The 21,160-nt window shown below is 43.5% G+C and overlaps 1 protein-coding gene across 1 annotated transcript in view; it reads left to right on the top strand.

Annotated features, from left to right (window-relative positions):
• Iqgap2 (IQ motif containing GTPase activating protein 2) overlaps positions 1-21,160 on the top strand; it is a 279,192-nt gene that overhangs the window by 149,098 nt on the left and 108,934 nt on the right. Inside the window, exons 6-9 of the mRNA XM_048455961.3 lie at positions 13,853-13,920; positions 14,764-14,877; positions 16,310-16,488; positions 18,347-18,434. Of these exons, the coding sequence (XP_048311918.3) occupies positions 13,853-13,920; positions 14,764-14,877; positions 16,310-16,488; positions 18,347-18,434 (449 nt within the window). The remainder of the gene's footprint in view (positions 1-13,852; positions 13,921-14,763; positions 14,878-16,309; positions 16,489-18,346; positions 18,435-21,160) is intronic.

Below are 21,160 nucleotides of genomic sequence, written 5' to 3'. Positions count from 1 at the left end.
AAACGTAACACAGACATGATTTCTTTCAGTTTTGCACTCAATAGAAGGCACACTCTAAGACTAAAGAAGAAACACAGAAGTTATTCTTTAATTTGAGCAAGATATACTTAATGTTATAAAGCAACGTTTTTGATCATTTTTGAAAATCTCGAAACTCTGCTAATTCACAGATGACTTTTTTTTAATGGACCTGGGGGGACTGGGAATTTCAGATGGCAGTGAGAGCCCTGGGGAAAACCCAGCTGTGGCTGTTGTCTTGTGCACTCAGGTGAAGCTTGGGAGATTTCATGTGTAATGAAGTTTAAAATTCCTCTGCAACATCTGCCTTGTGTTTGTATCCCTGGACGTCACTTTCCTGGCAGACCCCTCCGTCTCGGGGTTTATGTTAACTTCTTCCTGCCTTTTTTTTTTTTTTTTTCGCCTGCAAAGGAAAAAGTCTTCATAATAATTCATTACAAAGCTGGTCTCCTAGAGAAGACTTCGGTTACGTCATAGGAGTCAACCCCCAACCCACCGCAAAGCCAGCTTCCTTTTTCTTTTCTGAGCTGGCTTTGGAATATGACAGCTGGTGAGAGACAGACCGAATGGCGGGTCCCTTTGCTTTTTCTTTTCTTTCTTTGGCATTTGTTTGTTTCAGTGTGTGTGTGTGTGCTCGCATGCACACACTTCTGGGTACACATGTGCCACTGCACACAAGTGGAAGCACGGAACGATGTGGAGGAGTTGGGTGTCTCCTTTGCAGCATAGGGACCAAGGCTCAAACTCAGATTATAGGGCTTGGTGGCAGCGCCTTTGCCTGTGAGGCCATCTTGTCACCCTTTCTTCTTTTTCTTTAATTTTTTTTTCTTTACTTTGGTTTCTTTAGAGATGGAGTCATACTGTGCAGCTCTATTCTCCTCAAAACTCTATTCTCCTGCCTCAATCCCCCTACAGGGACTATAGGTGAGCAATTAGGCTAGGTCTCCTTCCTTTCTTCCTTCCTTCCTTCCTTCCTTCCTTCCTTCCTTCCTTCCTTCCTTCCTTCCTTCCTTTCTTTCTTTCTTGTAATGACTTAGAATGTCTAAAAATGAATAAACAAAATAGAGTATAATTTCTGCAGGAGGTGGTGGAGGAGGAATCTCCTGTTCTGTGCATCCCTCTTCCTGCGTAGCCTTAGGGTCCGTATACCAATAAAGTTTTGGGTGGTGGCAGCAGGGTGTTGTTTTGTTTTTTGAGACAGGGTTTCACCATATGGCCCTGACTAGCCTGGAACTCACTCTGTAGTCCAGGCTGTCCTTGAACTCAGAGAGATCCACCTGCCTCTGCCTCCCAAGTACTGGGATTAATGGCAAGTACTGCCCCTGCCTGGCCCAATAGGTTTTCTTAAAACTCCACGTGTGTTTCTTTTGAGATTTACTTTCAAATGTGCTGCTCCGTGTTCCTCAGAGAGTTCTTGTCAAAGCTTGGGGCGGTCACTTAAGGCTGTTAGTTAGTACTGTCTTTGTGACCTGTTAAGCCAGCCATTATTAAATCCACACTTCACAGTGGTGATCTCCAGATCCGTACCATCCTCCCAGGGCAACGTGTGTGAGCTTAAATTGATTTTTGAAGTGGACACGTGGGCCGTGTGTTCTCCAGCTTACAAAGAGCTAGTATGCTAAGTTCCTTTCAGGCAAAATCTTTGCTCTTAAGAAGCTATGTAGAATAGCATAGGGGCTCACAAATGTACATTTACTATAGTTTAAATAATGGTTTGATCAGCTTAGAAACAAATATTGGGCCATTTCTCGCTTATCGTTACCATGTGTGTGCCAATGCTGGTATCATGGTTCTGTGTCTTTATCAATTGCTCCTCACAGATGTCTCCATGCCTTTTTTCTGACACCCAGGAAAGGATGCATACTGTGTCATGCATGTCACACATCTGACCACATTCTTCCATGGATGGCCCTCTTTCACTTTTCTTACTCCTCATGTGTTATGTGACTGCCTCTCGAGAAGAAACTGAGAAATTCCCAGGCTGTCTGAGGCTTTTCCGTATAACTCTTTCCTGCTGTGGTCTGTTTAGAAGGCTGTCAGTCATGTGTGGGCAAGACACGTTCAGAAAGAAGCTGGGGAGCAGCTTTAATGAGTGCAGTTTGCTCTCGTTGCATAGTTAGGAGGAATGTGTTGTCCTTGCTTCAACAACTGTAGCATAGCTGGAGTAAAGAATTGTCATTACCTAGTAAAGAACGGGGAGGTTAGAGGTTTTGGTGATAGCCCAGAGCCGGGAGGGAAGAAGGTCACTCCAGGTAATTTTGCTGGTCAAGCATTGCCTTCCTCCTGCTCCTGCCTGTGACCTGGTTGATCTACAAATTTAGCTTTGACCCTGACCAAACTTGTCTGAAGTCTGATGTGGGGCTAACAGCCAGGCACCCCTGAGTCCCTGCCCTTGCTTTCCTCCCCCTACCTGGCCCTTACCTTTTGTCTGGCACCTGATCCCAGTCTTACTGCCTGTCTCTTTACCAGCTTAGCTTCGCATTTTCAAACTTGTTCTAATTGAGAAAGACTTGACTTCTTGGTGGGTGGCCTTCTCTTTTTCCAAGGAAATATTTATCCTTCTTTTCCTATTTAAAAAAAAAGTAGAATAGTCTTATGTCATGGGGTCGGGGGGACTGGAAAACGTAAAAAGAGTATTACAGGAAAAGCTAAACCATTCACTATCTCAAAATCACACAAAAACCAGTTACTATTTTGGTGACTTTGGACTTGAAATTTATATGGGGCATGTTTTCCTTTTGTGGATTCTTTTGGAATGTTCTGAAACCTATGCAACGAAAAGAAACCCATTCAGGAAGCCTAGTTCAGTTACTACACCGTTTTTTAAAAAATGTCTGGAGGCCGCTTTATATACACAGAAAAACACTGTGTGTGTTGTGTGCTGTTCTGTTTATAAAGACATAACAAGTGACATCCAGCAACTGTTAAATGTTTAAACAGTTATAAAATAAAATATGTTAAAATGATTTAAACCGTAATGTGCTCGTTAAAACAATATGATTTCCTTCGTATACCTTCAGGGCAGATGAAATGTCCAACCCGGGCTTTAGATTCACCACTGAAACTGCTGGAAAGAGCCAGAGTAGTTTTCCTCTTGCTTTCATCATTTACACATGAGTGTGACCTGCCCTTGTGTTAGTCCAGTGTCATTACACCTACCCTGGGGCAGCGTGATTTTTAATATCACCAGGAACAAAAGGGCAGCCCTTTAAGTCTAGCTTTTGACCTGTTCTTTGTTGAACATGGCCTTACTTTAGGCTCTTGTCTCAAGGTAAGCCAGAACCTGTCCGCCAGCATCAAGTTAAGCTTGACTTGTTTCCTAAGTCAGCACTTTTCATTTGTAGGTCTGTGGCTTTCGCGTAGATTTGTCTTTCTGTCTCTTCCTCCCCATTACCTGACAGAAACTTGTTCCCCCAGTGTCACTTGGCCGGTGTTGTACAATGCATTATCCTGTCAAGGTGATGTGTTAGTCTGGCCTGTTAGCGCTATTAGAAGTCTATGTGGGACTTTTTGTTTTCTTCTTAAAATTATAGCTGGAATTTCGAGAGGTTCCTATCTCCTGGGAGACAAGCAAGAACAACTCGATGCTTTTGCTGATTTGGCACCTCAGATCAGGTGCCTGGGTTCCCTCTCGTTGACTGTTCAGTGCTCACTGCTCTTGGATCCCCTTTCCTCCTGGTTGTTTCTGTCATGACCTTGCTCTGTAGTCCTTCCTTTGCTCTGAGGAGACGTTGGCTGATTCAGAGTTCCTGGTCTTTAGTATTTCCTGTAGTACGTATAATATAAAAACAAGTACTTACCTATGCTCCATGAACAGATAAAGAACAAAGTGGCTATGTTTTAATAACTCCCCTTTTGACAAAGTGAAACAAAGAATTGTGCATGAACTACTTATCCCTAACAGTTCCCTTCTGTACACAGTGTGTTATACTCTGATGGTCATCTTAAACTCCTGACTTGTTAAGACCGAACCAAGATTATTTTCCTGTTTGTTCATAGCATGTTCACTCTGTATCTCTCAGGCTGGACTTGAACTCACAATCCTCCTACCTCAGCCTCCTGAGTCCTGGCATTTCATGTGTGGATCACCCTGCCTGTCTACTACCTTCTACATGGAATAGATTCTTTGAGTTTGGTTAGCCAGAGTTCTGCCTTTGCCCTTGTCAGCCCCTTTGCCCTTGTAGGACCGCCCTTGGCATTCTTTGAAAAATCCTTGTGTTGAGGGCACAATCAGATGTTCTTCTCCTGTTCTCGTGATTACCGCTTTAAGATATGGAGGAACTGCAGTTCAAGGAATGCCTTCAAAGTCACATATTCCTGCTAATTGCTCTAGGTTAGCGTGATAAGGGTGCCAGATGCGTGCCAGATGCTGCTTTCCTTACTGTGTCCTTCGTCGGGCCATTAAAATTCTGCTGCACGCTGGAAACCAGGGGCTCTCCCCTAGGTGTACGCAGGACTGCAGATGCCCAAGATTCTGTAGTTGTGTCTGGTTTTCAAAGGTAGTGCCAGCGCATAAGTGGCATGCAGTAGGGCTTGCATTTGTGACAGGTGGTGGCAGACCCACTTCTGGTTGACCAGTTGTTCTAAATTTCCCGACTGCTTTGTAGGGGGCTCCTTTCCACAGTTCTCCCACAGTGACTGCCTAACCCACCAATGGAGATGTTAGACATGTTGCCCGGGCATTAATGTATAACCCTCATTGGCTTAACACTCCCTTCTCTCAGAGTCCTCTTTTTTCCAAAGAAAGTGATTTACTGAATGTTCCTCTAAATTGCCAGATTGGTTGTAATCCTTGGAGTGCACATTTGGATTTATAAATAAGTCCTCTAGAGATAGATCATTGGCCGCAGATTCTAATCCTTGGGTCTTGGGAGGGACCGATGGAGATGGCAGTGTTGGAGATTAAGGTGACCTTTCAAACTCTCCTGCGTCCAGAATTCTCCACTTGGTCTGAGTGACATGCTCCCCTCCCCCTCCAATCTGAACTACTAGATGACTTTGACTGGCTCACAGAAAGCTAAACTCCTTGGACCTGCGAACCATCTCCTGAAGTCTACCACAGAGAGATGCCCCACTGACTTCTGTCCCTTGGAGTTGTCTTTCTAACTTTTCAGGAAGTTTACCTGACTGAATTTGCATATGAAAAGACTGCCTCTGGATTCCTTTGCTTTGAGCCAAAATGTAAAAACCTTGGTGTCAACCTTGCACCTCAGCCCAGGCCTCTGAGCTGTTTGTAATGTTTGAAACGTTGAAAGGGAAGAATCCTGGAGCCTGAGAACTGGGGGACCCTGGGAAGTTATGACGCCCTGACCGTTTACTCCACTGAAAACTCATTTCCATGCCTTGCTCAGGCCACACACCCAGCCCTTGCCAGTCCTAGTTCTCTCTAGTCTGCCATGAGACTTTGATTTACAAATGGCCACTGCACCTGGTACAGCCCTAAAGGAGCTGGTGGTTGTTATGATGTGAGTCAGAAACTCAGTAGACTCAGGCCCATCCTGCTTTTTAAGTTGGCGTTTCATCACCACAGAATCTTTAATGTATTTACTAAAACTAATAATAATTTTAAAAACTGATAGTATTTTGTAACTTTCATTTTCACTTCCAGAGTTCAGCTGGTATTACTTATACAACTAGTACCTTATGAACTAGTGAGAGTTAGTTACCTCCAAGTCACCCCTCCACTGCAGGCCTACCTCAGCAATACAGGTGTGGCCTAACTTTTCGAGGGATAAGAGACTCCCTGCTCTACACTGGGCAGTGCTGGTAACAGTACGGCCAAAAGTTCCTCCGGAACACTCGTGTAATGCCACGTTAGATGTTAGTCAGTAAAAGCTGCATGGTAAGTTCAGTGTGGAGAGCCAGCTGCAAACAGCCTTTGGTATATTTACTGGACTTGTGTTTGTAAGATTAAGTCTCAGTTGCCTATGAATGTCAGGTACAAGATGGCCTCACTGAACTTCAAATGCTTGGGAAAGAGCTCTTTTCAATGGCTGGCTCTTTGCTGCATGAGAATGACGAAAAGTAGAGCTTCCGGATAGGCCGTGGCCCCTTGAACTCATCCACTGGGAAGCGTCTGTCACCCAGACTTTAAGTAGAAAGCTCTCACCCTGGAAGAAGGGATCTTTTTAAAACTACCCTGAAATTTCAATGCCAGTGATGGTGAATGCTGACAGCTGAAGCTGAATACGATGTATTTAATTCTTTGCAAATGAAGTTTGAGAGGCCACATGCAAGTGAGTTTTCTGCTGAGTCCATCATACCACTTTAAGAAAAAGCTCAGGTTCACGGTTTAAAACAGACTTTCCCAATCGGCAGATCAATTTCCCAGCACCATCTTGTGGTGACTTGTAGTTAACCAGGATGTCTGTTGACTGAAATTTCTCTCGCCTGCCTTGTACAGTGGAGGGTATTGGAAATAGCACCTACTTTCTTTACCACGAGTGTGAAAATCATCACATTCTGTTAGCAAAATCTTTTAGTTCATATTGTAACAAAGCTATGTCTTTTCTTTGTGCATGAGTCAAAGACTGGTTATGGTGCCTAGCTTGGCCCCACTCCTGGGGTCCTCAACCCCTGCCTCCTGAATAGCTGGGACTGTCGATGTGTGCCACTGTACCCAGTTAAAGCCATGCTTGTGGCGTCCAAACCAGCTTTATTTTAAGAAAAGCATAATATACAGAGGGTGCCTTCTATCAGTAGCAATTAGATGAATAAATAAAACGATATATGTAAAAATAGCTGCATCCAGGTATTTAATACAGTTCTTTAACTGTTTTTGCATAGCTGATATAAAATTAATACAATAGCAATTTAAAACTTTGTCTTTACTTTGAGAAGTTTATAATGTAAATGATTAAATATAATCACATCTACTTTCCATCTTCCCCTTCCAACTGCCTGCATAGTCTCCCTAACTTCCTTGTCCTCCTCCCAACTTTGTATCCTTTTGCCATTGTTTTCTTTTGTGTCGGGTCTCTTTGGGGATTTTGTTGTTGTCTTATAACCCACTAAGTCCAGTTAGTGCTGCCCACCTGTGCATGGTGTGGAACTATCCATTGGGATGGGGAAAGCCTATCAGCGGCCACATCATTAAAAATAAAATAAAGGTCCCCTCCCATTGACACCACCCCCCTGCTCAGGGGACATTGAGAACAAACAGATGGAAGAGCCAGAAAATGGGGAGGGAATGATAAAATGCTGTTTTCTGTCAGGACATGGCTGTCACTCTCATGCATTCGCAGCAGCTGGGGTTACCTGTACACAGCCTCTATAAAACCATAATTTTTTTTTTAAAAAAAAGGACTTTTAAAGTGAAATAAGAAATGTTACCCAGTGACTAGAAATGCAAACAGCTCCCCCCAAAAGGCAAACAGGTATGACAAGATTGAGAAACAAAATGGGAACAGACCATACATGACAGGGCTGGGGCCCCACACAGGCTTGATTCCAGATAGGAAGATGCAGAGGTTCAAAGCGCGGAGGGATCAGTTTGGACAGGCTGAGCCCCTGGCTCTGTTTCAGAGGAGCAGGTCCTGATGGCCGGAGAGCACTCAGTACCCAAGGAAGCTAAAGGCTAGGAGAGGGACAGGGATGCAAAGCATGGTGACACACACTTGTAATCCAAGCCCATGGCAGACTGAGTCTGAAGGACTGTGAGTTGAAGATCAACCTGGGTCATGTCGGAAGATGCTATCTATCTCAAAACAGCCACTTCCACCAAGAAAGACAGGAAGATATCAGGGAGAGAAGATAGAAACACCTACCTATGTTGGTGTTCTTGCTCCCCACAGAGTCCCTGATGCCCTAGTCCACAGTGGGTGAACCACAAGGCCCAAACACTGACATGAACCCTGCACAAGTTGGGTGTCAACTTGACACAAACTAGAGTCCTCAGAGAGGAAGAAGCCTCAGTTGAAGAAATGCCTCCATGAGATCTAGCTGTAAGGCATTTTCTCATTTAGTGATTAGTAGGGGAGGTGCATATTCTGGGTAGTGCCATCTCTGGGCCGCTGGTCCTGGTTTTATAAGAAAGCAGGCTGAGAAAGCCATGGGGAGCAGGCCAATAAGCAGCACCCTTATCAGCTCTGCATCAGCTCCTGCCTCCAAGATCCTGCCTTGTTTGAATTCCTGTCCTGCCTTCCTTCAGCGACAAACAGCAATTTTGAAGGATAAGTCAAATAAACCCTTTCCTCCCCAACTTGATTTTTAGTCTTGGTGTTTCATTGTTGCAATAGAACCCCTAAGAAAGCCCCAAATCAAATGATGCCAAATATTTAAGAAAAAATGACCCTGTGGAGAAAACATTAGATCTGACAGAGTACCAACATCAATAAAAACACGTGGGTATATTTGAACAGCTGAAGACTCACTCAGTTTATGCAATTCTGGAAGTTATTTATTGGGTACTTAACATAGCAGAACCAAAGGAAAATTTGGTGCAGGAGAATTGTCTGTATTTTGTCAATCGTGTATTTTAATGAAACGCTGATTGGCCAGGCAGGAAGTATAGGCGGGTCAACCAGACAGGAAGTAGAGGTGGGGTGATAAGAACAGGAGAATTCTAGGAAGGAGGAAGCCCATTCCCGCCAGTCCAGCCCAGACCACTGAAGAGGCAGCATGTGACCTGCCCAGCTGAGAAAGGTACCGAGCCGTGTGGCTAACATAGATAAGAATAATGAGTTAGTATAAGCTACAAGAGCTAATAAGAAGACTGAGCTAATGGACCAATCAGTTTTATAACTTATGAAGATCTCTATGTGATTTTCTTTGGGGCTTGCCAGCTATGGGGTACCGGGCGGGACAGAAACCCCAACAAGCAGCAGGCCCTCGTGTTACAAAAATTAAGAAAGGAAAATTTGGTATAGATGAAATTAGGAAAGAAATTAATGAAATGTGTTATCTAAAGTATTAAGGCAAAAATGTAAAAATAAAGGCATAGACTTAAAATTCTAGACCATCTTAGCAGTGTATAAGTAGGGAAATAGAAGTGAACCTATATTAAGGGTGAGGGCTACTTATTAGCTCAGGTTTGAAGATGTAGCTTTTAAAATACATTAAACTAAGAGTATATTAATGTGGCAATATACCTTAAAGAGAGTGTGCTGTATACTTGGGATAGATATAAAATGTCCTATTGCATGATAGTCTGTGGAGTCTCCTACTTATGCTTTGCTGTCACATCTTCTCATTTCTCTCACTAGTTTTCTTTGGGAGGTGTAACTTGAATTGTAGAGGGAGATGGAGACAGAAATTGATGCTCTGAATGAAACTGAAGTGACAACCATGATTTTTTTTATTATTTTTCCCATTTCTTAAATGATTATTTGGCTATTGTCCCGTCTTTATTGTCCTGACTTGTCTTTGAAGCTGTGGCAGACATCTCTTTAATTCTGCCTAATTTTGAAGTTTCCAGAAGTGGGAGGCTGACTTTTCATGGGTCCCATGAGATAGGAGTTCCCTGTTAGATATCATTCTTATGTTGCCTGGTGGGCAAGTGCTCCACCTCTAAGCACAGGGCAGCCCATGCAGTTCTAAGAGTTATTGCAGGTTCTAAGAGGGTCTTCCCTCTTAGAACCTGCAATATTTTCCCCATGTAGTGAAGAATTAAAAAATGCTTCATAAAATAGTACAACTTTCTAAATGTCATCATGGTCTCCTGTTTGGTGTGACCTTCGCTAGCACAGACTTTGATTGCAAACAATTTTTGACTCTTGATAACCTCTAAAGATGTAGACCTGGGCTGGAGAAGTGGCTCAGTGGTTAAGAGCATTGCCTGCTCTTCCAAAGGTTCTGAGTTCAATTCCTGGCAACCACATGGTGGCTCATAACTATCTGTAATGAGGTCTGGTGCCCTCTTCTGGCCTGCAGACATACACATAGACAGAATATTGTATGCATAATAAATAAATACATTTTTTTAAAATAAAAAAAAGATGTAGGCCTTAAGGTAAGGGGCGTGTTTCATCTTCCAGCCTTTGAATTATGAGTATACGACACTTCACAGTGAAAGAACTGTTCAAAGTTCAATGTTCTCTTCCTGATAAGATGAATATCAGAATTTGGTGCTAAATTAAAATTACTATATAATAAAGTTACCATTTGTTGCATGTACTTTGGTTCAATTTTGAAGGAAAACGAAATGAAAAATGTCAATAATTCTCTCCTCAGAATCCTTAAAATGAAAAAAAATCATTAATAAATATTTCCTAGAAAAACTCTTAATTGAGCAATACTTGTATAAAAGCCTTTTTATCCTTACCGCTGACAAACAGGAAGGCAAACTTAACATGGTATTGCTATCACTTTGGGAATGTTTTCTCTCTATTTCTTCCTATTTCCTCCTTCCCCTTAGCACCTTCTCTTCCATCCTCCCCTCCCCCACTCCTATTTTTGATAATGTCGCAGTGCAGGGCCTTGAGCCTACTGACTGCAGCCTCTGGAAAGTCTTCATTGATAATATTCGGAAATGATACGGGCATAAGGCAAATGCATTCGCAGAGACTGCTAGTAGAGTGGGTGGTACCTATCTGACGGGTCTCAGGTTCAGCTGAGTGGTCAGCTTCATACAGTTGCTGTAACCTATATCAGATGCGATTTCTGGGGAGAATGAGGGAGCTGGGACCTGGGAGCCAGAGGTGCTGGCTGGCGTTGGCTCCTCCCAGAAGCGTGTATGGCAATGTATAGAACCTAGAATAACTCTCCCGGCAGCCGTGAGGGGCTGTTCTGCATGGTCTGTCGGGTGATTGAGAGTGAGTCACATTGGTGAGCTTGAGGCTCCTGGGCTTAAACCTCATGCCCGCCCAGAGCCAGCTAGTACCTGTCACAGCAGCCCCAGGTCTTGCTCCCCAGTCCTCTGCAGCTCACTAAACTCAGGGGTACTCGGACATTTGGTACCTGTTGGATGTTGACTGAGTCCTTCAAGTCGTTACAACTTCACAAGTTGTTTTTCTCCTGAAATAATAATTCTCAGCCTTCCTAATGCTGTGACCCTTTAATACAGTTCCCCATGTTGTGGTAATCCCCAACCATAAAACTATTTTGGTGTGACTTCCTAACTGTAATTTTGCTTTTGTTATGAATTGTGATGTAAATATCTGATACACAGGATATCTAATATGTGATCCAAAGGGGGGTCGTGACCCACAGGTTGAAAACCAGGGTCCTAAGCAGAGAGAGATGCTTTGTAACCAGCTTGACAGTAGACTCGGATCAGCTCCCAGAGAACACAGCTAGAAAGTCAAACCACATTCAGATTCTTCTGCAGAAATCAACAAGGATTTGTTTGAGGGGCTAGGAGTTGATTTGTTTGTTTCAGAGCTGTGGATTAAACCTGGGATTTTGCACACGCTAGGCAAATGCTCTATATAAGCCACATTTTCAGCCATAGAATGATTTAAAAAAAAAAAAGAAAACCCTTTTAGCACAGAGGATAAACGAATATAGTCTTTTCCCTCTTTTATTTTTTGAGTCAGGGTCTCTCTCATGTATCACAAGCTAGCATCACATATGTAGGCCACGATGGCCTCAATCTTGTGGTCTACTTGCCTGTGTCTCTGGGTGCTGGAATTACAAATGTGCCACTACACCCAGCCACAGTGTCTGTTTAAGATCATAATTTAGCAAAGTGTGTTGAAAGCTTTTGTCCTATGTTTACCTATGTAATTTTGGAATTTTATTTAGAAGGATTTATTTAACACATATCTACAGAGGGGTGTGTGTGTGTGTGTGTGTGTGTGTGTGTGTGTGTGTAAAAACAAAATCAATCATAGGGAATTTTATATAAATACTTAATTTTTAGCTAAGTAATAATTTCCTTCCTTCCCTCCCTACCTCCCTTCCTTCCTTCCATCCCTCCCCATATCTCTCTCCCTCTCTTTCTCCCTCTCTCCTTCTCCCATGGTAGAGTCCCATCCTGTTGTCTCAGCTCGTTTTATACCCCTTGTTCCCAGCCCTTGTTCATCTGGTTCTGTAGGTGCACCTGACTGTACCCAGCTAGGTGGGTGGTGATTTGTGATTTTTTTCTAATATTTGAACCATCAATCTTTCATTTTTAGTTGTTATTATACCTTAATATAAATAACTTTTATAGAAATTACAATCAAATAAATCAATTTCAGTATAAGCTGCTTATGATGACTAATCATATATTTAAGAACTTATTACCTTTGAGAAAACTTCATTTTGAATTTATTTGAAATTTAATGGATTTTATAAATGCTAAGATCCATCTAACATGAGCATTGGAAGTATTCATATTAAAATGTTCAAGTCATCAAGACCACTCTCAGTGCATTTTCCCATGTATATTATTATTTAATTTTTTTATGTCTAATGAATGTTTCATGCCTTTTAAACCTACTAAATGAATAAGAAGTGAAACCAGGGCTTTTTTTGATGGTTCCCTGAATTAACCCTGGGTTTAGAGAGGTAGGAGTGTGCAGCAGAACTGGCTGCGGCTAGAATTGACTAGAGGAATCATATAGTCGCATCTCTTTGATAGGATTTAGATGCTAACTCTCTAGGCCTTTTGTCAGGTTATGGGTAGCTGGTGGGTGGCATCATTAATTGCCTAAGAGATTTATTTTTAAACACTCACAGTGTAGCCTCTGTCTTCTGCTTACTAATATGTACACACCATACTGGGCTTTGTAATATCAATCATAGTTTTCCTGGTCTGATGGCTTAAAAATAGGAAACAAATATTTAGATAAATATCAAAAAATTCCAAGTAAAAGCAAATGACTATCAGTTAAATATCTATAGAAATTGTGGTTTTCCCTGTTTTACATTAGCTATCTTTTTTATTTTTTTTTAATTTTAACCTTTATTTTAATTTTATGGATGTGCGTGTTTTGTCTCCATTGATCTGTGGGCCATATGCATGCAGTGCCTCTGGAAGCCAGAAGAGGTCATTGCACCCCTAGGGATGGGAGTTGCAGGCTATAAGCTGCCAAGTGTGTGCTGGGAACGGAACTCTGGAAGAGCAGCCAGTGCTCTTATCCACTGAGCCATCTCTCCAGTCTGTTAGCCATATTCTTATTCTTATACATGAACAGTGGAGGAGTGTTGACCCCAGGGAGAGACCCCCAGAGCTACAGAGCTTCAGTATTTGGGCCACTGCCTGTGAAAGACCCCCGATTTGGGGAGACTCTCACTCGAGCCTCGGGAAGACGCAAACCTCCCCCAGTAACTCACGAGAGACCGTCCTTGCTGCAATCACACGAGGTTTAATGACAAGACGACAAGACGGGGACCAGTGCACTGGGGCTGAGACTCATAACCCACGCAGGGGAAGAGTTCAATCTCGAGTGACCGGGAGAAGTAGTTTTTATAGGAAGAAACTACACAGCCCAGTAATCCGAAAGGGGGGCAGGGAGGGTGTCACAGAAAATTCCGAAAATTCCAGTGATGGTTACAAAGGGGCAATTCCCTGCCTCTTAAGATCATTAATCAGCTAATTTCTATTCCAGTGATAATTACTAGGGGGTGATAATTACTAGGGGGAATCTCTCTGTCTCTCAAGATTGCTCTCAAGATTACAATCTACCTTTATCTTCAGCTAGTTCCTGGAACCCTGGAACTGGCTAATCCTAGATTTCTGATTCTTCTCTTCCTGCTAGATTTTTGGCTCTATTTTCCTATTAGGGGGATCTGGATTTATCCAGGTCTTTCACCTGGAGTTCTGGTCTTGCCCACCTGGGGATGACTATGGTACCTGGTGAGGCACTGTAGGCTATGTGAACTCTCTTAGACCCTTGTCAATTGGAAGGATTCTTGAGTTGTACATATACCATAGGACTTACGATAATAAAGGTTGTATTTTGTCTTTCAGTTTGTATCTGTTTAAACTGGGGATTGCACCCCAGATCCAGGATTTGCTGGGAAAAGTGGACTTCACAGGTACTCGGATTTGACTTTATCTCCTCTGCAATCTAGTGACTAAGAAAACATGCAGGTGCCTTCTTCTTCCTGTGGATAGTACCCCTTCCCTCTTTCCTCTAGCCCAGTGTCTCTCGGCCTTCCTAACGCTGCAACCCTTTAACACAGTTCCTTATGTTGTGGTGACCCACAACCTTAAAACTATTTTCCTTGCAACTTTATAATTTAATGTTGCTGCTGTTATGAATCATAATGTAAATAGTTGGTATGTGACCCTTGTGAAAGGGTCATTCAACTCCCCAAAAGGATCGCGACCAACAGGTTGAGAATCATGGCTCAATACCAACAAGGGGAAACCTGCCATCTTGGTTTCTTTCCTGGTCTGTGATAAAGTACCCCAACAAGATACCCCGACAGGAGTATCCCAAGGGAAGGGGTTTGTCATAGCTCACGTTATAAGGTTCAGTCTACCATGGTGGTGAAGTCAGGGCAGAAGGAGCACCATCAGAGAAGAGATCTGTGAATGCATGCTGTATGCTGCTGCCCAGTTCCCTTTCCCCGTTTATGCAGTTTCAAATCCCTGGCAGGATGGTCCATTCACCATGAGCGGATCTTCCCACCACAGCCAAGGTAATCAGGAGAATTTCCTTGATGAGGCAGACACCCATCTCCCAGGTGACCCCAGAGGCCACCAGACCGACCTGTCTTGCTTGTGCCTACCTGGATCCCCTCCCCCGTACTGTGGAGTGAAAGACTCAAGCAGATTGTTTGGAAATGACTCCACCTCCCTGTGGAAGAGTATCTCTTTCCCGCGTTCACCTCTGGCGCCTTCCTTTAATTTTTTTTTTTCTGTTGTCCTTTCAGAGGAGGAAATCAGTAATATGAGGAAAGAACTGGAGAAGTACGGGATCCAGATGCCAGCCTTCAGCAAAATAGGTGGCATTCTGGCCAACGAACTGTCTGTGGACGAAGCTGCACGTAAGTCGGCCTTGTGTCCACGCTTTTGTCATTGGCCTGCAACTTGCCCATATTTATTTGCTGATCTTAATGGTGTCAAACAACTTGCTTAGGAGATACTTTAAGAACCCTAAAAGGTTTTGCTTTGGTTTTGATGATGATGATGATAATTCTAGTTTACTCACCCCAGAAAGACCAGCTGCAACCAGATGAAGTGAATATAAATAACTTCATGATTTTATTGTCTTCATAACGACATCAGTGTAGAACCGGACCATTTAACCTCTTCCTCCTCTTATCACCTCCCAGCTCAAGACAGTCACATCTCTTCATAGGCAGCATCCTTTGAGATCTGCAGTTGGGCTCAAAGGGCTCCAGCCTCAGCACCAATTCCTTTGCAAATTGAACCTTTGAGGGCAGAATAGGCTTCATCTGCCCATGCAGCCCCTCTGCTTCCTGTCTAATGCCGCTTTCCTTGGCATTGAATCCTTGCCCTTCTTGTCCTGCATCACCTTATGAGACTGGTGAAGGACACATTTCTTGTAGACAGTCCAGCAGGTTTCAGGAATGCTCACCTTATTTGCAAAAGCACTGTCAACACTGAGAACCCTGACACTTTTGTCCTTAGTATTGTAATTATTTGAAAGTGTTTGCATACAGCCAAGTCATTGCTTTGGGGTTTTAAACTTGCATCTGTGTGATGAGAATGTAGAGATTTCAGAAATATTTTTTAGTTCACAAAGCGTAGTTCTGCTTGCTGTGCCTTTGGATTTCAGTGGTTAGGGTGGCTGCTGCTATAACTCTTTTGATGTTACAAGCTAAATCAGACATCTCTTAGAACCACCCACTTGTTTAAGGCTGTGCTGTCCTGAGCAGGAAGCAAGGGCTTACTCTGCGCCCCAGTGGATGGCATAGCTCCTGGTTCATCTTAGTGTCTGAATAAATAGATAGGGAATACCACACAGACCCTGTGATCAAGGCCAGTGATGGGTGAGCTTGCGGAGATTGCATGATTTGTCCAACGTCTTTTTTTTTTATTGTGCTGTATATGTGTATGCAGATATGCATGTACGCATGAGTGCATTGCATGTGTAAGGCAATTTATTCCTCAAGAGCTGTCGACCTTGTTTTTAGAGGCAGGGTCTTGCTCTGAGACCTAAGGCTAGAAAATTTGGCTAGGGTAGCCAACTAGTTAACTCCAGATATCCACCTGTGTCTACCTCCCCAGTATTGGGATTCCACGCGTATTATATCACCATGCCTGGCTTCTTAAATAAATGCTGGGAATCAAACAAGCACTTACCAACCGAGCTATCTCCCAACACCTGAGGTTTCTTTTACTTACTCGGAGCTAAATAAGACAGTAAAACTGACTGAGTTTATTATATCAATGTTGTCGATGTCTTTTGCTAATTTTTTTTTAAAAAAAGTCTCCTTTCTCTTTACTTTTTAGTACATGCTGCAGTCATAGCCATTAATGAGGCTATTGAAAAAGGAGTGGCCGATCAGACCATTATAACACTAAGAAACCCAAATGCAGTTTTAACTTTCGTGGACGACAACCTCTCACAGGAGTACCAGAAAGAACTCTGGGAATCGAAAAAGAAAAAAGAGGAAAATGCAAAGCTGAAGGTACTTAGTCAGAGTCTCAGGACCCGTGTACTACTGGGCGTGGCAATGAGTGACTGACCTGAAAGGCGTTAATATTGACCTCAATGATTTGTCGATCAACTGCTGTGGTCTCTCGATTTGGTTGGGATGGAAGGGTTGGCTCGATGATCCTAAATTACATCACGTAATTAGGATTGAACGTCAAGTTATGAACTTATTGTTTTACCCAAGAGGCATGGAAACAGTGGCTTCAGAACATCCTAGTTCAATATCATCTTCAGGCTCCATGCCAGCTATGAAAATTATGTTATCTTTGCACAGACATTAATAATTCAACAGGGAAATGTTTAGAGAGGACGTTTCTCATGCTTCTCCTCATTTTCCCAATACTAAGCCCATCCTATTTGAAAGCATCTTCTTCTCCTAATGAGAAAACCTCTTCCTGGCCCTAACTCTAAACCCACCTACTTCTTGGATAGTCTTTGTGGACAACTTCATCTACATTGAAACTTCTACTCAACATCAACTTTTCTCTCATTAAATTCTGAGCTCCGATGCTTAATATCTTTCCCATGGTGGCTTTCAGCGGCTCCCATCTCAGCGGTCCATCTACCCTGAGAGGCTCTGCTCAACTGACTTGTTTAAGTCTTGTCTAATCGTTCTCAAGCTGCCCCTCCCACACCATCCTCTAAGCTGCCCCTCCCATGCTATCCTCTAAGATGCCCCTCCCACTCCATTCTCTCTATTCCTGCAGATTTTGCCTTCTTTGCTGCTAAGACCGTCTCCCTGACAACAGCAGAGGAAGGGTCATTCCCACCTGTCCTTGTCACGCTTGTTCCATGTTCTGCCTCCATGGTCTGAGGTGACTGCCATCTTGTCTAGAATTCTTTATGTCCCCTCTCTCCTGCTCCTTACTAGATTCTGCTGCCTTTTCCTGCCAACTTGAATTCATTCTCTGCCTCCAAGTCCCACACACTGACCTGCAGGGTTTCCACGGGACTCCTGCAGACCCTTCCTCCTGGGTCTCCCTGGTTTCCTGTCGGTCTCTCACCAGACCCCTCTCAGAATGTGAGATGGCAGGATTAGTGTTTAAGTCAGATCTGCTATCACCTCACCAAAAACCTGTCCTGGTTCTCGTTTTCCTACTTACAGGAAGTACAGGGCCAGGTGTGACGCTGCACACCTTTGGGTCCAACACTTAGAAGGTAGAGACAGGCTGCTCTCTGTGACAGCCTGGTCAACAAATTGAGTGTCAGGCCAGATAGATCTACACAGTGAGACCCTGTCTCAAAACAAACAAACTAAGTTAAGTATAAGTGCTCAGCTTAGTCTGTGGGGTCGCATACAATGCAGACCATCTTTTGTCTGCCATAACAAACAGGCCAAGCTGTGTGCCTTCTTTTTCTTTTTTTAACTGAACAGTGCTGCCTATGGCCCATTGCTCATCCTGGACTTCATCATTACTCTGTTCCTCCTCTGGACTTTCCTCAGTTGCTACCCTGGTTTAGATTGTTCTTCCCAATTGAGCTTGACTGTGATCTCCTCTGTTCATATTCATTATTTGTGGCTTTTAGTTTTTTAGATGGACTCAAAGGAAATTTCAAGTACTTCACTGTTTTGCCTCTGTAAAAGTTGCCACACTGAGTGATCCCTTCTAATATTTTCCTGTTAGAAACGTAGCCTTGTTCACAGGCTGCTGTCATCTGTGTCGTTCTTGCGGGGTGTGCCTCCCCAGAGCCCTGCACCAAGCGGGTATCCCACAGATGCTCGTGTTAATTACATACGAAAAGGAGCGAGCTCTCTTTGTCATTTGTTTGAGTTTCTTGTTTTGGAAGCATCGACCTGAAGCTCGGGGATCAGTGAAAATTTTGTTTTGCAGAACAGCTGTATTTCAGAGGAGGAGAGAGACGCGTATGAGGAGCTGCTGACACAGGCAGAAATCCAGAGCAACATCAATGCGGTCAACAGTAAGTGAGGATGACGTGTCGGAAATGAATATTTGTATAAGGTGTGAGCTTTCTGTGCCAGAATCGCTGCAGAACTCTCCACTCGTAACTCGCTAAGCTGCCATATGTAATAGGGAATCTGTCAATGCTGTTTGTCATTGTGATGCAACATCTGACAGTCCCCTTCCCTGATATCATCCCTGGGCCACACACAGCATGTTAAAGTGTCCGGAAACTGGTTCTATCCTGCTATGATGTGTGTCATTTTGACTCTGTCCCTTGTAGGACTGACACTGACTGTTATTTAGCAAAAGATTACAGCTTAATGATCATGGTTCCTTGCTCTTGATTGTGTGATGGTGTTCGGCTGAAATTGGAAAGGGTATTATATTACGGACACCTCTGCCTTTTACTCATTCACAGGCTTTGGTTTATAGTTCCGAGATTTTTTTTTTAACCATGACCTTTTACTCCAACTAAATGAGACTATTGGCAGGCGAAATGGAGTTATATGATAGCAAGTGTGGTTCTGTGCTTCTGAGCCTGTGTGGGGTCATGTAGTTTAGTTCCTCTCCACACCCTGTTCGGCTGAGTGACTGTGTTCTAGTTTCCCTTCTGTTCTGTGGTAAAGCACTTTGACCAAATGCAGCTTAGGGGAGGGAAGGATTTATTTGACTCACACAGGTCATAGCCGCTCACTGAGGGGAGTCAAAGCCCAAATCCAGCAGGAACTAGAAGCAGAGCCGTGGGGACGTTCTGCTTGCTAGCCAACTGCAAACTTGTACTCAGGAAGCTTAGTTCGCTTTCTCTTACAGGATTCCCGATCCAAGGAAGGGTGCTGCCTACAGTGGGCTGGGTCCTGTAGATCGGTAACAATGAAGACAGTCCCCCATCGACATGCTCAAAGTCCAGTCTGACCTGTGCATTCCCTCAGTTGAGAGTCCCTTCTCGGGTGACTCTAGGCTGTTTCAAGTTGATAGTTAAAGCTAACTAGAACAGACTGTAAAATACAGAAGACTTAGGTCATTAAAAAGGAACAAATGTGAATCCATTGATCATTAGACTTTTCCTCCATCTAATAAAAGTTATTTTTTACTTGGACATCAGACTAGGCTGTAAGGAATTCACTTTGATATTTATTCTCTCTACATTACTCTACATAGCCCATATTTCCCCCAAACTCTTAATACACGAAAGACCACTGGACCCATTTAATAGATCACGTGAACTTCTGCTGAATTTAAAATTAGAGCTTCCACACCAAACAGAGCATTCCTAAAGCTAGCCCCCATGGCACTGCCTAGATGCGCTGGGAACGTTTCTAATTGCTTTGAACACTTAAAGAAATATACACCTGCAGGTCTGGCTGAGACCTGTGGGAGAGACTAGTCCTGTGGGGATCGAGGATGCCAGTGTCTGACAGCTAACACCTGAGCGCCAGAAGTACATGAGAGCTCACTGCTGATGTGTTTACATCAACTCCTTAGATTTCAGGGTGCATCTTCATGCTCTGCTATGCCGTGAAACCTTGGACATGTGGGTAATGATATACAAAGCCTCGTTTCAGTATTCACTTTCTGCTGTTTGTGAAGGTTGAGACTTCCAATATCCTTGACTGAACTTGACAATTACAGGAAGAAATTAGTATCGCCAATGAGACAGCATCTGAACCCCTAAAGCTTCGAGAGGAAATGATCCTGTAACCTTTGAAAGGCTTCTACTGAAGACGGCTTTCTTCCTTTGTGTGTTTAATAAAATTCTCTGTAAATAAATGCTTGAATACCCAATGACCTAACTTCCTGACCGCAGGTTTAGCTTAACTGGCTATACTTTCATTTCATTTTAAAGTACCAGGCAATAGGTGGTTTGTACCATGGCACAAGCTGAAGTTGATGAGTGTGTTACCATGTTTGATGGCTTGGCTCTCCTGAAATTTTCATCTCTTCTCTTGCCAAATCTGTAGTCCAATAGAAATGAAAGTATAGTGATGGAGAGTCGTTGGTATACTTTAAAATCTGCCAGTAGGCCCAGGCCAGGGTTATCCATAGAAATAAGCCCAAGTCAGTGACCTCTACCAGAGCAGGCCTGAGCCAACGACTTCTGCTGGAGCAGGCCTAAGCCAGCAACCTCCACCTGAGCAGGTACAAGGGAAGGCCCTCCAAGGGAGCAGGCCCAAGCCAGGGACCTCAACCTCCATGGAAGCAAGCCCAAGCCAGCAGCTTCCACCGGAGCAGGTACAAGGGAAAGACCTCCAAGGGAGCAGGCCCAAGCCAGGGACCTCCGACCTGCATGAAAGCAGGCCCGAGCCAGGGACCACCACAGGAACAGATCCAAGCAAGTTATCTCTGTGGGAGCAGACCAAACTGACCTCTGGGGTTGCAGAGCAACCTCTGGGAGCACAGCATGGCCTCCAGGAACTCTAAGTAACCTCTTGCTTGTCTGGAACCATGGCCCTAACTCCACCACAAGGAACAACGATCTGAGCCTTGGATCCACTGGCATGTGGAAGAGTGATCCTCATTGACATGACCCCAACTACATCAATTAGAGGAAAAGATGGGTAGACACAGTCAATGGCACAATGAGCAATATAACACCAACAAAAACTAGTAGCTCTAAAACAGCAAGACTTTAACACCCCAGTACAGATGATACAAAAGAAAATTATCTAAAAAATAGCTTTAGGAGAATGTTTGAGTCCTTTAAAGAGAAGATGAAAAATTCTCTCAAAGAAATTGAGGAAAAGA

This window comes from Myodes glareolus, chromosome 15 (genome assembly GCF_982192425.1).
Source record: "Myodes glareolus chromosome 15, mMyoGla1.1, whole genome shotgun sequence".
In the NCBI taxonomy this organism is placed as follows: Eukaryota; Metazoa; Chordata; class Mammalia; order Rodentia; family Cricetidae; genus Myodes; species Myodes glareolus.
The sequence above is the reverse complement of the archived record's forward strand: the minus strand, read 5'-3'. Positions and strand labels throughout refer to the sequence as shown.